This window comes from Gossypium arboreum, chromosome 2 (genome assembly GCF_025698485.1).
Source record: "Gossypium arboreum isolate Shixiya-1 chromosome 2, ASM2569848v2, whole genome shotgun sequence".
NCBI classification, from domain to species: Eukaryota; Viridiplantae; Streptophyta; class Magnoliopsida; order Malvales; family Malvaceae; genus Gossypium; species Gossypium arboreum.
In genome coordinates this window covers 97,366,163-97,383,911 of record NC_069071.1, presented here as the reverse complement: position 1 = coordinate 97,383,911, position 17,749 = coordinate 97,366,163, and the positions used below count along the sequence as shown (strand labels likewise).

Sequence of the window (17,749 nt, the reverse complement as noted above, 5' to 3'; positions counted from 1 at the left end):
GATCCATCTTAGGTTTCATTCCCCTTAGGTATTTAGGGGTTTTAGTTCATACTAATGAAAGAACACATCTCAAAAGAATAAAACTAACGAAACATAAGAAAACCCAAAACTCTTGGGGGAATTTGAAGGGAGATCTTCAGTCTTGATGGTGAATTCGGCTTCTGAGATGGATCGATCAGCTTTCCATAAGCAATTTCTTGCTTCCTCCTGTGCGTCCCCCTTATTCTCCTCTTCTAGGGTGTATTTATAGGCTTTGGAATACCTAAGCGCCCTCAAAAGCGCCCTTATTCTCCTATGCCCGTTTCAGTAACAGTCTAGTAACAGTTAGGGCCTAATACAGTATCAGTAGCAGTGTGGGCCTTAGCCCATTACAGTAACAGTAATCGAAATGCAATCAAAAGTCCTACCCATCCATCCTCTACACTCCACTCTGTCCAGCCCTACACTCCATGTGGGGAAAAAATCAACCCACCCATCTCTACACTCCAAAATAGAGCACCAGTTGCGACACTAAATAGTACATGCAGCAGAGCTGCTAGTACAATACACTTCCTCCAAATATATCAAACCCACCCCCATGCAACATGTCATGTCATAATATCATACGTGTATGCAAAAATGTCATGCCCAAATACAATCATACAAATCATAGGGGCATATCAGTCCTTTTACCTCATAGGGGTGTAACAGTCATTTCATCAGTATGGGATCGAAGTATACTTACCGACCCAACAGTAGGTCTACAGTCGTCTTGAGTGACCCGTGCAACCTTAACAGTCAATCAATGAAAATGGGCCCAAAGCCCACAATACGGCCCGTGTGGGTCCACATGCCCGTGTGGCCTAAAAAGCCCAAAAATGGCCATGGTTGTGTAAACAACACAGCCTAGCCCAATAATCTCCACCCGTCTGTGTGGTTTACTAGTGTGAGGCCCACGTGCTCATGGGGCCCACACGACCTATTTCGACCCAACGTAGCCCAAAATGGTCTAAGCCTATGAAATCTCTCATGGTGTCCTCTACGATCGAACGCCCACGTTTTGTACTTTCGATTCACCACACGAGCAAGCGTAAGTTCGTGTAGCGACACTAGTCATGTTTTCCGGCTTTTGCCGATTTATGATTATAGCAGTGTGATTACACACCTGTTTATGAAAATGTGCGAATAGCCCACGAGCACTAAACCTACATTCAATCAAGGTATTCTATTAGTCGATTGAAAAAAGGGTTAACCACCTCCCTTAATACGATCCCAACTTATCATAATACCTGCTTTTGATTGAACAAAAGTGGCTTAGTCCTCTCAGACCACTGACTAAGATTGACCACACGTTCCTTGTCGAATATCTGCGTCACCAGTGAAATCCATTAGTACGATTGCTAAAATCCATGAGTCAGATCAACCTATACTAATTATAAAAACATAAAGCCCCAGAACAGGGAAAGTAGCATTCGGCCACACCAAAAGATGCAAGCCAACCAACCCCAGTTGAACACAATAACTACAAACAAGGTTACCTTTGATCGAGTGATGAAGGAAAGGTTTCGACTGCTTTAGTATCGCTTGCAACTCCTACACTCCTCGAGAACTAGGAACCAATGAACACCACACAAGAAAAAGGGAGATGAGATTTAGCAATAACAAAAGAAGAGTAATCGGCTTAAACAGTGCAAGGGAGGGGAGACTTGATAAAAGTTGAGAGAAAACAAGAAGGAGTCGAGTGCTTATCGATTTGCCAAAGAATACTTGTAAAAATCAAAACTACAACAGAGAGATACAAAATTTGGCCAAAGTATCCAGATAAGAAGAGAGGGAAGAAAAATGTAATCGATCAAAGAGGTAATCAATTGAGCCAGGGAGAAGAAGAAGAGAATCGGTCAAGACTAAGGCTAAAAACCGAAAGGTTTAGAGAGAGAGGAAAGAAATGAGGGTATTCGGCAACAAAAGGTATTAGGGGAAAACAATTGTCAAAGAGTAGAGGGAGAAGAAAAAAAACCAAGGTAGTCCCAAAATGAAAGTACCCGAAAGCACTAGCCAAAAAGTAGAAGATACTGAAAGCCTTCCTAGCACAATTCGGCTTCAGAAACAAAGAGTGAAAAGAACCACAATTTGGAAAAAACCTGAAATGAAGTGACTAGTTACCAACACATAGTCGAATTTCTTGAGTGGCCAAAGCCTTATTCGGCTACAACCCATTCACTTTCAAATCCCAAGAAATCCTCCTAATATCACTCCACCATTATCTCCTCAACCACCGAATTCAAACTCTCCTCAACCAACAGTATTTCAGTCAACTTCCACCTCTCACACGACAAGAGGAGCAAAATAAAACACTCCTTAAGCAAAGCAAAACTTGAACTCAAGACCCTTAGTAGCAGCAACACGCCACTATCCCCTAGACCAGCAGGCTTTTTATGTCATGTTTTACCCATATTTATTTAAGAAGCCTACTGACTAGAGACAGGGTTTATTCAAGTAAAAAACAAAATTTTGCACAAGTCAAAGCTTGAACTCAGGACTTCCCAGACACTTCTCAGGACACTTAATCATTGAAGCAAACATGAATTTACGCAACATAACATACAAAAATAAATACCTAGATTTTGGGGCGTTACATGCCCCACGACATGTGTTTAGGCCGTGTGTCCCCTGTACCATAATTTTTGCAAAATGGAATGCTCAGGATTGAGCACACGGGTAGAGACACGGTGTGTGTCTCAATCGTGTGGACGACACAGTCTCAAACACGGGCGTGTGCCCTGACTGTGTGAAGTCTGCACCTATTTTATGAAAAATCATAAATTTTAATTCGACCATACGGCCTAGCACACGAGCGTGTGACTTGGCCATGTGTCTTCTGTAATACCCTAAACTCGGCCTAGACATTAAGACCGAATCTACAATGTCACATTGAAGTGTTTTCCAAAAACATGATTTCGTTGAAAAATACGTTCTATATAAAACCTCTTTGTGATCTTAACGAAAATTTAGGATATCTTGTTCATTGTTAAAACTCTAAGTCATTTAAGTAAAATGTTAATCATATTAGGTTGTTATTACACTTTAAAACAATGTTTGTTACGGAAGCTTTTAAAGAATATTGCGTAAATGTGGTGTTTTGAAAAGCATTTATCTTTTTGAAAATCCTCGGCCTACTACTAACAGATATGAATCAAAGTAGATAAATCGCAAATTTAAATAAAAACTTAAAGAGCCCTTATTACAAAACAAATACCCAAATTAAATTACTTATAAATTAAAAATTAAAAAAATGGAAGCAAATGCAGTTGTGTGGCCACCTTTGAGTCCCTCATAGCACCGATCCGCCTAAGGATTACCTGCGCAGAAAAACAAAAGTGTGAGTTTATGAAAACTCAGTGTGTAATCCCTTTACAACAGTCAGTCATACACTAGGCAATTTCAGTCTGGGCCTAAGCCCATTTCAGTAACAGTTCAATTTCAGTTAGGGCCTTAGCCCATTATAGTATCAGTATCAATGTAGGCCTTAGCCTAATCAGTAGCTCACAGAACAGATATGCAATCAGAAATCCTACCCAACCAGCCTCTACACACCACTTCGTCTAACCCTACACACCATGTAGGGATAAAATCAACCCACCTATCCCTACACACCAAAAATAGCACCAGTTGTGGCACAAAACAGAAATTGCAGTAGAGATGCCAGAATAGTACACTTCCTCCAATCATAATAACCCATCCCCATGCAACATATCATAATATCATGCATGTATACAAAATATATAAAATGGCATGCTCAGTACAGTCATACATCTCATAAGGGCATAATAGTCATTTTACCTCATAAGAGCATAACAATCATTTATCAATTTTAGGGTCGAGGTATGCTTACTGACCCAACAGTAAGTCCATAGTCGTCTCGGGTGACCCGTGCAACCTTAGCAGTCAAACAGTGAAAATGGGCCCAAGGCTGAAAATGTGGGCCCACACGCCCGTGTGGCCCACAAGCCCAAATCTGGCCTTGGCCATGTGGACTACACAGCCTGGCCCAATACTTTCCATTCATCCACGTGGTTTACTCGTGTGGGGCACACGAGCTTGTGGGGCCCACACGGCTCATTTCGGCCCAATGTGGCCCAAAACGGCCTAAGCCCATGAAATTTCTTATGGTGGTCTCTACGATCAAATGCCCACGTTTATGCTTTCGGTTTACGACACGAGCGAGCGTACTCTCGTGTAGCGATAATAGTCACATTTGCCAGCTTTTGCCAATTTACCATTGGGCAGTGTTTACACACTTTGTTCCGGAAAAGCGCAAAAATCTACGAGCACTGAACCTTGAATGAAAGAATGTAGTTAAGCACACTTTAACTTCAGGATCCTCGGAAAAAATCGAAACGAAGCACTGAGAATGGTAGATAGAAGTAATCAGCCTACAAAAGCACACCTTAAAACCGAGGCACGAGATGGTACAATCACACCCTTAATCAAATGCAGAGAGAGATTCAGCTACAAGAGAATTCAGCTAGCAATAAAGAAGGGAAACTTGTAGGAAGCCGAGAACGCAGAGAGGGAGAACAGACAAGGATATTTAGCAAAGGGTTATAGAGGGAAGAAAAGAGTGTTCAGTCCAAGAGAGAGCACGCCGAATGGTCAATATTCAGCCTCAACAAGGAAGCGCAAAGAAACAAAAAAATCAATTAGTAGAAACCGCAAAAGGCAGAGAACATACCAAAACTAAAATTTTTGAGAGAATGGCTAACAAAGCTGAAATTTTTGTGTACCTACTATCCAATTTCGGCACAACTCTACCACACTTCAATCCCAATTTTTCCTCCTTTAATCTCTCCTAAAATCTCTCATCAATTCACTCCAACCAATCCCTATCCAACTCCCACATTTTTTCGTAAATTTCAGCTACATACACCCTATTCCCCTCAAACACTCCAACCGCCCCATCAGCATTAGAATCCCTATGCCATACAACCTCTTACACGGCATAGCAGCAAAATAAAATGCCCTTTTTCATCACCAAGCGTCGAACCTCAAACCTCATGGAACACTCCACACGCCACTTACCACTAGACTAGTAGGCTTTTTATGACATGTTATCCCCACAATTATTTAAAAACCTACTATCTAGAACCAAGGGTTTTATTCAACTAAAACAAAAAATTTTACAAAGGCCAAGGTTTAAACCCAGTACTTCTCAACACTTCTCTGGACACTTCACCACTGAAGCAAATACATATTTTATACAACACAACACCCAAAAATAATAATTTAAGATTTGGGGTGTTACATCTTCAATTTATTCTTGGGTGACAAATAGAGAGTTACACGGGATTGGGACATGGGCGTGTGTGACCACACGGCCTGCCCACACGGGCGTGTCCTATATCCACACGAGCATGTGACCTCTGTTTATTGAAAAATTTTTTAAGTGTTGTAAAATTTCCTAAAGTTCTCGATTTAGTCTCGAACCATTTCCAAAGCATGTTTTAGACCTTGTAGGCTCGTATTAGGGACTTTATGATTAAATGCAAAAAGTTTTAATTTGGACAAAAATTTGCGGCTCAGAAATGTATGTTTAATTGTGTTTAAGTCCGGTAATACCTCGTACTCTATTTTGGCGTCGAATACGGGTAAGTGGTGTTACATTTAGTGGTATCAGAGCTACGGTTTAGTCGATTCTCAGACTAACGTAGCCTGTGTAAGAGTCTAGCTATACATGCCATATATGAACTGTGATAGTGTGATGACTCCTGACAATTTTAAACTATGTTTTCATATAGTAAATGGATCCCGACCGAGCTATAGCTGATGATGTAGAAGGTAATACGTCGACGCCCGCTCAAGGGGCAGCGTCATCTGAAAATATTGCTCCATATTACATGTACACTTTGATGACAAATCATTTCAAATTCAGTTTAGCAATGTCCGTTGAATTTATTAGAAATATCGATGGATACGCTCATATAGTATACTTTAGTGTACACTACTATAATTCATCAATTCATTTCCAAGGGTACCTAATTAGGGCACATAATCAGGAAGCACACTCTCAAGCTTTGTAACGGGAAGTTCACACAAAGCCATTTCGGAAAGCTCATAAAAAACCTATTGGGAAGCTTATCCGGGCTATATAACGAGTAGCTCATAAGAGCCATAATCGGGAAGTTCACAAAGAACCATATCGGGAAATTCAATCGAGCACTATCAAGAAGCTCACAAAGAGCCTTTAATCGGGATGCTCATAAGAGCTAAGGTGTGTCCACAACAAATGTAGAATCACAACCTATCGAGACGCTCCAAAGAGCTATAACGGGAAACTCGCTGAACCATATAACGAGAAGCTTGAGAAGGCTAATAATGGGATGTTCTTTCGTGTGACACCCTTAATGTGACCCTAGTCGGAAAGTGGTTTCGGGACCACAAAACCGAGTCACAAAAATAATTAGATGTTACATTCTGTGCTTATTGTATGTGGAATTTGTATGTGTGAATATTTCGTGCCTTGATTTTATCAATTAGGTGCTAATTTGTAAGAAAGGGCCCATGTGATAGGACTTGAAAATGTGATAGGTGAAATTTAAAGTGGCCAAATAATGCATGAGTTATTGACATGAGGGACTTACATGTCAAATTGACCACTTTTAATTTAGTGGCCGGCCATAATGATGGTTGATAGATATTATATGCATTTTATTTTAGCATGATAATAGTTAATGGCTTTATAGTATGGAAGAAAGAATAATTAAAAGAATGGAAGAGTGATAGAAACAAGGTATGTTCATCCTTCTTTTCCCCATTGCCGTACCTAAAGAGAAGAAATGGAAGTTAAGGCATTTGGTTACCTTTAAGGAAATAAAGGTAAGAGTGTGTTCATCTTCCTTACCTTCTTGCAGTAGAAACAAAAGGAAAGAGGAAGGAACTTGTCTAGGGCATTCGGCTATCTTGGAGGTTAAATAAGGTAGGAGTTCATGTTATTTCTATTGATTTTTATGAGAATCTAGCTAGTAGTCAAGCTCTTATTGCAACCCATATGTTGATTTTTCTTTAGTTTTGGTGACAAATTGTGCATACGGTATTATGGGGTAAATGCAAAAGGATAGTGTTTTGATGTTTTGGATAGAAATATTAGAAAGGGAAAATATGAGCTACCTAAATAGATATATGTGAATTTAAAAGATGGTATGAACAAATGTGGAGTTTTGCTAGTTTAGGATTATTCGCCAAGTGTTTATGTGGTGGAAATTAAGTGTTAAATGAAATGAAAATGATATTATATGGGGTATGTATATTCGACCATATGAGTAAATATGATAGGTATGATTTGTGTTTTGGAGATGTGTTGTGATGTTGATTATATGATTCAAAAATGAGGTATGTTAATGATGAAATATAATCGGGGATGGAAGTAGCTCCTTTTGGAAGTATGATTCGTGGATGTTTTAGAATTGGCCTAAGTGTTTTCGTCATCAACATATATATATATTGCCAAAGGTATGCCTGAGGAATTGGTTAAGTACATTGTTGTTAAATGCTTGTTATTTTGTATAATTGTTGCCTAGCTACTAAATGAACTTAGGATATTATGGATAAGTTCAAGAGTGACAAAATTGAAATGAAGTAGGCTTGTGCCGAATGAGTTTAATGGCTAACGAAAATTGTTAAGTGCTTAGTTAATGTGCATATAAGTAAGTGAAGTTATGTTGTAATAGAACTAAGTATGGCTAGTAAAGCCTATTTAGTTTTCTTGCTATGTTTGACCATAAATATGATACATATTTAAATCTATTGTTTTAGATATAGATTAAATGATATGTGATTGCCAAATGTGATTGTTAAGTGAATAATATTAGTTAAGTACTTAAGCAAATATATTGTTTTACTTAAGCTTAAGCGCAAAGAGGATCAAAGTCGGATAGGGGAAAAGAGAAAGTAAACGAATAGCCGTGGGTATCTAGTCGTCGACCACTTTCGAGGTAAGTTTTAAGTGATTAAACGTTGAGTAAATTCAATCATAATAGAACATAATGGGTTGATTTAATAAGATATGGAGTGGCCATGATATGTTTTAAACTCAAATGGTAAGTTCATAAGTGTTTGGACTTGGAAATTTAAGAGCCAATTGTAATAATTTGCTTAGGACAGCAGCAGTAACGTGATTTTAGAAAATCACCATAAATTATTGGCGTGGAATTATAGGCTGAATAAAATATTGAATCAAAGCTTAATTAGTCTAGTTTCTTATAAAAGAGTCCGTGTGAGCAAAGAAATTTCCTATAAAGAGATATTTAAAGTTGTGTGAGATGGTGTCAGAATGACTCCGAAATCCCCTGTTTTGTTTTTAGAAAATCATTATAATTTGTACAAAAATAGTTATAAGACAAAATTTATATGCTTAGACTCCTTAATGAGTCGAGTTTCAAATGAAATCAAATAGAACACATTTTGAATTTTGTACAATGAGAAATTTGATTCGTAGTGAAGAGTGGTCAGATTAGTCAAACAGTGAAATAGGGGAAACTTTAAGAAAAATCTGGTGTTGATTGGCCAAACCTAAAATTCTGAAAATTTTAGGTATGGAAGATATATGAGTCTATATTCAGGGAAAATTAACGGCAATTGATTTGGAGTTTTGTAGCTCCAGTTATAAATAATTTAGTGACTATTGCTCAGGAAAAACAGATTGTAGTGAATATGTGATTTTGTTGTAAACATTAATGAAACTGTTTGAGTTGCTTATAAGCCATTGTTGAAATTGATGTACAAGGTAAATATATATATGTGTGGTAAAGCCGAATGGCTAATATGAGACATGTATGAGATATGTATATGTGGTAAAGCCAAATGGCTAATATGAAATATGTATGAGGGATGTATATTTGGTAAAGCCGAATGGCTATTGTGCAATACGTAGGAGATGTGTATATTATGGCTGAATGACCAAATGTGAAAGGTGTGTATTATTAGATAATTGATGAGGCAAATGAATTACAAATATGACAGTCGATGTGAATGTTGTAACATGTGATTAAATGTACATGAAACTTGGAAATATATTCCGGGTAAGACCCGATGACTACGTGTGGAGATTCTGTCCGGGTAAGACCCGATGACCACGTGTGGAGATTTTATCCGGGTTAAAACCCCGCAGGCTTTATGCGAGAATATTATCCTGATTAATGTTCGTAGGCTTCGTGCTCGTACTATATCCGAGTTTTAAAGACCCGACGGCTAAATGCTAGGATTCAAGTAAGACTTTTATATTGAGTATCTGCAATAAGTTACCATCAAATAAGTATTATGTATTTAAGATGTTCAGGTACGTATTACTTACTCATCGGCGGAATGATTTCGAGGTGAATTATCAATATCAAAGAGGTAGGTAACTGTGATTAATATTATAACTCCAAATATGAGAATGACCTAATTGGTAATGGTATGCTTGTATAATGAAGTATGTGATGAAATATTCTTATGTATTAATGCATATTCTGCCCAAAAGCCTTATGATTTGAGTATGGGTTGGGTTCAGCTAGATGTGCCAGTACAAGGTAAGGATTATGTCTTGTAAGTTTACGTATATGTGATAAGGAATATGTCTGGTTCTTTATGTACCTACGGTAATTTAGTACTTGTCATGTTGAAATACTTAAAATATGGATGTGATTATGAACAAGTGGAAAGGATTATTGAAAGTTGAAAATTGATGAAGAATGTGCTTTGGGAATATTTGACCATCTAGGTCATTATTATTCGAAAGTATATATGAGACAGCCAAGTGATGCGTTTATTGATATTATAGTTCGAGATGAAGCTCTAGGTTAACCTCATCGAATAGTTGAAATGAATGACCAATGATAGTGAATGAGAACACTTTGTTTTGCTCAAAACTTACTAAGCATTAAATGCTTACTCTGTTTCTTTGATTCTCTGTCTTATAGATTTTGGCTCGTCAGCTACGGGACTCGGGATTGTCGAAGTCGAAATCGCCCACACTATCAAAGCCCTTTTGGTACACTTTTGGTTGAACTCTGAAAATGGCATGTATAGGACTACCCTTTTTGTTATTAGTCAAGTACTTTGGTGTTGTATATATTTGGATAGCCATGCGAAAATGGCTTATGTATTTTGAGCATAGTGGTATAATCATTTTGTATGTATACGGTTATTGAGAGGTGTGGATATACTTGGTAATGATGGGCCATGGGAATGGTTAATCATGATCATATTTTGTGCTATATATGCTAAAGGGCTAGTTGAATCATGGAAACTATGAAATAGGTAAAGTCTACCTTAAAGGCAGATGCTGACAGCAGCAGTGTTGTAAATTAGAAAAATCACTAAAAATAGTAGGAATGGATTTAAATAGTGAATAAATTATGTAATCGAACCTTGATAAATCTATTTTCATATGGAAGTAATGAAACGATCATATGAATAGTATAGTATGAGATGTTAAAGTTTTCGTGGATCAGGGCCAGAACGATTTCTGGATCCCCTGATCTGACTTTGGAAATTCCTTATAAATTAACCAGAGATAATTAGAAGTCATGACATATATTTACAGATTCCTTTTTGAGTCTAGTTTCATTAGAAACAAACAGCATAAGTATTTAAGCCCTGTACAGGGAGATATATAAGTCGTAATGCATGAAGGTCAGAGCAGTCGAACCCTAAAATAGGAGAGACTTTAACTAATAAACTGTACTAATTGGCTTGACCAAAAATTCTAGAAAAAAATCTGTAGATGGATATATGAGTCTAGTTTCAGGAAAAATTTACGAAACTGGTTTTCGAGTTTTGGAACTCAAGATATGATTTTTAAGGCGACAGTGATGCAGTTAGCCAGCTTGTCTGGAAATTTTTAAATGGACTGTGAAAGTAAATGAATTAAGTCTGTTAGCATCTCGTGTTCAACTCCGGCAACGGACTCGGGTACGGGGTGTTACATTTCGAGCCATGGTGTGTTTGCAACATATGCAAGACCACAACCAGTTTGGAAAAAACTTGAATTTCACCTATTCAAACGGGACTTAACAATTCTCAGGTATATTGGATATATAATTATTTTCATTTATATAAAAAATTCATAATTCACATATACAACATTCAATTCAAACATAAGAATGTACACAATTTAATTACACGAACTTACCTTGATACTTGTTCGTATACGAAATCTACTAATCCGAAACTTTTTGTTTTCCTCAATCCAACTCGATATTAAGTCTTTCAGGATCTATATAAATAAATTTAACATCAATTTAATCCATTTCATACTAAATTTAATTCAATTTACATCTTAGGCAAAATTACTATTTTGCCCCTATACTTTTCATAAATGACGATTTTGTCCTTAGGCTCAAAAATTGAAATTAATGCAATTTAATCCTTATTTCGAGCCAAATAAAAATTTTCATATAACTTTTACAACATATGTATTTCACAAAATTCAGAATTTTTCCACAACTTTTACATCTTTACAATTTAGTCCCTAATCATAATTTCATCCAAATTCACTTTGTAAAAGTTGTTTATCTATCAACCACCTTTGATCACCTTTAGCTAAATATTTTTATATCAATATGAAAATCTTTATTTATGGTAACTTATCTGTTTTTTTTTTAAATGAAATCTATTAAACTACAATTGTCATCATATTAGTGCGCCAAATGATAGGGGATAAACTATGCCACATAAGCTTTGTTTGGGTATAAACTATGCCACATAAGCTTTGTTTCCTTTTTTGTAACCTTGTATTGCTATAATATATATGATTTACAAATTCAAGCACAAATTATTTTTTAGAAAAGGAGTTTTTAAGTATTAACTCCTATAAATTTCTAAATCGTATAATTGCGAATATGGAATTAGGAATATAGTGTGCGAGAATCATTTGTCTTAACGATGTCTTATATTGATGAGAAATTGGCCCGTAATTAATGAAGGCTTACTTTTCGAATTTGGTGGTTGGTTACTTGAAATTTATTCACTAGCTTGTAAGTTGTAAGGGTGTGAAAAAAAATTCTAAACCGAAGTGAACCAAATGAGAAAACTGAATCTTTTCGGTTTATTTAATTTTTCGATTTAATTAATTTTTATATTCAATTTATTTGGTTTATTCAGTCTACTTTTAGTTTTAACATTTTAAACTGAATAAACCAAATAAGCCATAACCTATATGGCCAAAAGCTCACAAACTATTTACATATCCAAACTCAAATTTAAACCTTAAACCCAAATACTAGTTAAAATTTAATAAGTCTAAACCCATTAAAATTTAAAACTCAAATTGATCATTTAAATTTTTATAATATTTATTTTAACTTTTATTATTTAATATATAAAAAAACCAAGTTTGATATATAGCTTTAAGAACAATAGAAGACATGAAAATTATAAGTTGGTATGTAAGAATATAGATATTGTTTAAGTTCATTAAAATGATATAATTTCTGATATTTTATAATGAATTTGAAATAAAATTAAATTAAAAGCAATACGATATACTAAAATAAGAAAAAACAATTATGTGAAGAAAAATAAAGAAAATAAAATTATTAGTACCTCAATTAGATTTTTTTTGAACTGAAAAAGCTAAAACTGAAAAACCCAGCAGAAAATTGTCGATTCGATTTAGCTCCTTGATTTATTTGATTTATATAAATAATACAATTTATTCAATTTTTTATATAAAAAATAAAACTGACCGAATGCTCATCCTGACATTCACCAAGAATTTTTAACTTGAAAAATAATAAATAAATAAAAGTGCTGGTAAGTGGCAAGGATAGAGAAAACTAACCTATAATTAAATATATTCTTGAAGTCAGCAATGAGTTCATGGTTTCTTTAACAGATCCAAACAATCCCCAAAGTCAACACTTAATCACAGCTTCCAATTGAGATTCAATTTCGGAAACTTGAAGATCTGAGTTGGAAAATGGGAATCCAGATTTTCAACCCGACACCAACATTTCACTAACCCTGATATAACGAAAACTGCATCCAGGCACAATGGCATATCGAATTCTTTTGAAAAGTTATATTTCTGATTATATGTCAGACATTAATGTCAAATAAAAATATATCAAGAAAAATAAAAAATCGAAACAAGCATATTTATTTGTCGAAGCCTTCTCACAATAGTAGGAAGTAAAGTTGCTGTGGTACAGGAATTAGATTGATCACTCTTACACATGAAAGTTTTTCCCCATCTCTTATACATAATCTGAATGCAAAGATTAGAACCTAATTGAAACGACCTCTCACATGGGTCTATTAGTGTAAATCCTGTGCAATTAAATTGTCTATAACCAACATCCCCACACCCCCACTATCAAATGATGAAAAACAATATTAACTGGGGTTAAATTTTAATTGATTGCCTCTTAACTATAATGCTTGAAAATAATGAGGGAAAAAAAATTGAAACTATGCACCGTAAATCATGACATTGGTAAAGCTGGCACATGATGTTGGGTTGTGATAACCGAACTCCTTTGCACTTTACGTACCATTGCACATCAGATGCCACCATAAATGAGAAAAAAATAAGTGTTGCGATGTACAGTGTCAAAACAAGGCTCTGAAGTTATAGCCTCCGCTGCCACCAATCTGGAACTTTCAACCTTCTACTCCTGTGCATAGCAAGTTGGGCCCGAGGAAGCTTGCGCTTTACCTGTCTCCATAACATATTGACGCCATCTTCCTTCTTTGGAGGGTACTGGAATTCGAAATGATGAGAAATATTCTTAAGTTGCTTCCACATTTCAACCCATCGATCCTTAGGAAACTGACGCAACTGATTGACCAAATAACCTGGTTCTAATGCCTCTTTCATAGAAAAGAATATCGAGAATTCAGAGTAGTCAATTTCATCCTCATAGGGAAGCTCAATCTTATCACTGACAATCACTGGAACACAATGGCTCACAATAGCATCGAATAGTCGGCAAGATGAAGGGGTATCACCTGCAGGATGCAGACAGAACTTCGAAGAACGCATCCCCTCTGTAGACTAACACACAAGAATGCGAAGAAATAAGATAGCATATTTTTAGCACAAAAATCTATTAGAAAAATGCAAAGTTACTCCAAAAATTCTCCTGCAGCTTGAAAATGTGAATATTTGGTTCCAGATTTTGAATACGTTTGGAAGGATTAGTAACCATAATATAGTAAAATAGTTTCCATTTAATAGACTTTCAACACAAAATAGTCTGAAACTTCGTGCCAAAAGTGCCTTATCACATCGAAGCATCCAAAGAAAAAAGTACAAATAGAAGGCATGGTAACTAAAATTAGCACACGTGATTTCTGAAAATTCACCATAACATGTATTGACAAGCAAGTCTGTTTCTTTTGACTACCAAAAATATGCAATTTGGAAACGGGGATCATCAATTCATTATTTAAATGAGAAAATAGTATACTTCCTAGGGCCAAGGTAAGCAGCATACCATTATAATGTTTTTCGGAGTCGCAACACTCTTCTCATAATGAACATCATCAATAGCAGACAAGATCTTTGCCAGTTTGATTCGAATTTTGCCTTGCTGCAACAGAAATGGTCAAGTTAAGTAGCATTTCAAATTCAAAATAGTTCCATCAGAGGAATATTTGTGTTTTACAAACTATCATACATCTTTCCTGACAGTATTTCCCCGGAAGAAAAGAAGTGTAGTTCGAGACTCATATGGGTTGAGAGCGTCATCATCTGTGAAGGAATCCACAACATGCACATACGGTGCAACCACATCTTTGCTTAAACTTGACATGGTTTTAGGATAGCGGCCAAAATCTACAACAATAAGGATTGATGCATTCAACTCTTGTCGAAGAAATCTGAAAGCATTTGGATGTGTCATGGGAATTACATGATCTCTGCCTCCAGATCTTTGATAGTACTTGGATTTTCGCAAGAATTCAAGTAACTCAACCTGAAATGAGAGATCAATTCCACTGTAATCAATAGATGTCAACTCCAGAAAACTGAAATATCATATAATATTAGCTGAAAAGGCCATAGAGTTGGGTAAAGACACAAAGCAAACACTACAAACTAGAGAAAATCATCAGCAGCAGAATGGGAAAAAGTAGCTTTTTTCATATCCTTTGCATTGCACAACATTGTACTAACGAGTGAAGCATGAAATTATTTGCGACAACCTGTGCAAGGTCCTAATCAATGATCGCTACTTGCTTGCATAGAGTAAAAGAGAGCATATAATGTTACTTTAAAAGATAATAATGAAAGAGAAACAATAAAACTTTACCTTACACTCTTCAAAATTATATCAGGAAGCATGAATAGATTCTCCTTTCTCTAGAAATCATTACAATAAAAAATAGAATTGGAACCATTGACTAGGGATTAGATGCATCATGATGAAAAGATTAGTTACTATGTCTAAACATGTCTGAAAGCTGCTTCATTAATCAAATTGAAAAAACATATATCACAGTTTATCTCCCACAATGGTTCCTAAACATCATTTCCTTTTCTTATAATCATTTATTGGTAAATGTACCTCTAATCCTTAACACGATTCCCTTTTATGATAAGGAAATGTGAAAAGGAATAAAGTGCAATTAATGAATTGTTTTTGTTTTTGATTCAGTAGATGTAATTCTCATAAACCAGAAAGCCAAAATCTCATATTTTCGTGGAATTCAATATCAGTGAAGTGCTTCAAGTTGAAACTAAAACAAATACAAAATGTAGCTTAATGAGCTTATTTTATGTAGTTTTAGTATCAAAATAACTAGAATCTAACTCCCTACTCTGGTTTTATCCTTTCACAAAGCAACCGCCAAACAACACAAGAACCATAGTTGATAGAAATTAAATAGCTTGAATTGAAACATCAACATTTCCAGTACCTGTAATCGGCGATCAACCTCCGTCTCAGGATCCGTCATGTTATGGCCGTGTGTATTAAAACTCAACGAGGAAAAAAAAGGCACAAAAAAGGCCTCCGCGGATTCGGGATCCGAAACCCTAACCGCTTCCCTGTCTTCATTGCCGTTGCCGCCAAAAAGAAGCGATGCCATCAGCCAATACTCCACACTGTGCTGCTTCTTTATCCCGGAGTTGGAGGGCCAGGGAGGGAAATTATCCGCCGTAACGGGAGCCGGTCCCTCGAAGCTCCGACGATCCATCATGCCGACGTGGAATTTCCTAGGGAGATCGTACATGTAAACGCGGAGAGGGGGGCCGGAAGCACAGAGTGAGCGTGGAACCTGGGGTGACTGAAGTAAGGGGAAGAAGTATGATCTGAGATCAACGGTACCGACATAGATTGAACATGAAATCAGGAAGAGAATGACGAATGATAAACAGATTGCAGCTTTACCGTACATTTTTTTTTCTGAAAGATAAGAGTTTTGGAAGAATGAGATTTCCTTTGGTTCGTTGCTCACTGATATTTTAACTGTGCTTGGATCTCCGAAAGACAAAAAGACTTCAACTTCCTTTTATCCACATTTGAAGCAAACCAAAAGAGAAAGAAATTATTTACAGTACCGTTGTAAGCTGTAAGTTCAAGGAAACGCCAATTTCGTGCTCCGAATTAGCTGGAAAATACGAATTATTACCCCGGTTTTTCGTTATTTTCTTTTCGGTTTGTTCAATAAACCACTATGTTATACTTAAAATAAACGATTTCTTTTAGGTAAATGGAGGCTTGTGCTGGAAATTTACTTTAAAAGTGATCTAATAAATGTAAATAAATATATGTTGTAATATTAACTCACAAATGGTGTGTTTTTCAATGTTAAAGGACATCTATCTACCTATCAAGGTTCATTTGGATATTCTCAATTAAACTTCGAACATAAATATTGAGGACAGGCTTCTTTAGCAAAAGAAATATGATTTGTTATTATTAAAAATTATTAACATTACATTGATTTTAATACTAGTGGTGTATAAAAACCCTAAAAACTTTTTTTTTTCCTTTACAAGTGAGTTGCTTCTTCTCTCTTATTTTGCTCAACACTGGTGTTAACTGAGGTTGATTACTGCCTGCCTTTTTTTCTCTCTCATCAACCTTCTCTTTGTTGTTTTCACAAGTTATGATTAACAGATGATGGTGATTATCGTTCCTGAACCTCCACCAACCACCAGCAATTTCTCTTGAAAAATAGGTTGGTCGTAAATACTTGAATGATGGCTCTTCAACGACATCTTAATATATCTTTGTTCTAAGAGTATTGCAAAATAATAAATAATTTCATGGGTCAGTTTAGACTTGTGTTAAGTATTATATATTTTTTTATTTCTTTTCCATTTTGTCTTGTCTTGTACAAGTTTTTTAATATTACTTATGCTCTTGCTTTTGCAAGTAATTTTAGGGATGATTTTGTTGCCATCTTCTCTTCTTTGGTGGATGTTCGATTCTTTTGTTGATTTTTCCTACTGTTTTAGAGTATCCGGGGCTGATTTCGTTATCGTGTTAAGTACTAGCTATCACTCCAGATATGTCATGATTGAGTTATCATAAAGCTAGTTGTCAACATGCAATAATGTTCTATTGATGCTAAGTCTAAGCCTTTTTCATGTTGATAAAACTTATTGTAACACCCCTTACTCGTATCCGACGCCGGGACAGGGTACGGGGCATTACCAAACTTGTACTCATACATTCATGCAAAAAGTCGGGCTATAAAATTTTTCTTTAAAACAACTTCATTTATACATACACAAATTGTCCCTAATATTGGCCTACGAAGCCCAAAACAGCCATCGAAAAAG

General features: G+C 35.9%; 1 protein-coding gene across 2 annotated transcripts; it reads right to left on the bottom strand.

Annotated features, from left to right (window-relative positions):
* Nucleotides 1–13,112: 13,112 nt before the first annotated feature.
* On the bottom strand, nucleotides 13,113–16,636 carry LOC108457942 (probable arabinosyltransferase ARAD1). Of its 2 annotated transcripts, XM_017757159.2 has the most exons (5): nucleotides 16,355–16,636; nucleotides 15,877–16,245; nucleotides 14,637–14,933; nucleotides 14,454–14,549; nucleotides 13,113–14,011 (listed from the first exon to the last, which is right to left on the bottom strand). In XM_017757159.2, exons 2-5 carry the CDS (start codon nucleotides 16,189–16,191, stop codon nucleotides 13,586–13,588), a joined length of 1,134 nt encoding a protein of 377 aa, XP_017612648.1. In that variant the 5' UTR covers nucleotides 16,192–16,245; nucleotides 16,355–16,636; the 3' UTR covers nucleotides 13,113–13,585. The 2 variants fall into 2 exon arrangements, with proteins under 2 accessions (XP_017612648.1, XP_017612647.1); XM_017757158.2 differs by having other exon boundaries at nucleotides 15,877–16,634.
* Nucleotides 16,637–17,749: the final 1,113 nt, after the last annotated feature.

Bases quoted from the DNA above. Each gene is read 5' to 3' on its own strand.
- LOC108457942 (XM_017757158.2), bottom strand. From the start codon at position 16,356: ATGTACGGTAAAGCTGCAATCTGTTTATCATTCGTCATTCTCTTCCTG. The intron at 14,934-15,876 runs GTACTGGAAATG...CTCTCATTTCAG, and splicing joins AGGTTGATCGCCGATTACAG to GTTGAGTTACTTGAATTCTT. The intron at 14,550-14,636 runs GTATGATAGTTT...TTTCTGTTGCAG, and splicing joins GAAATACTGTCAGGAAAGAT to CAAGGCAAAATTCGAATCAA.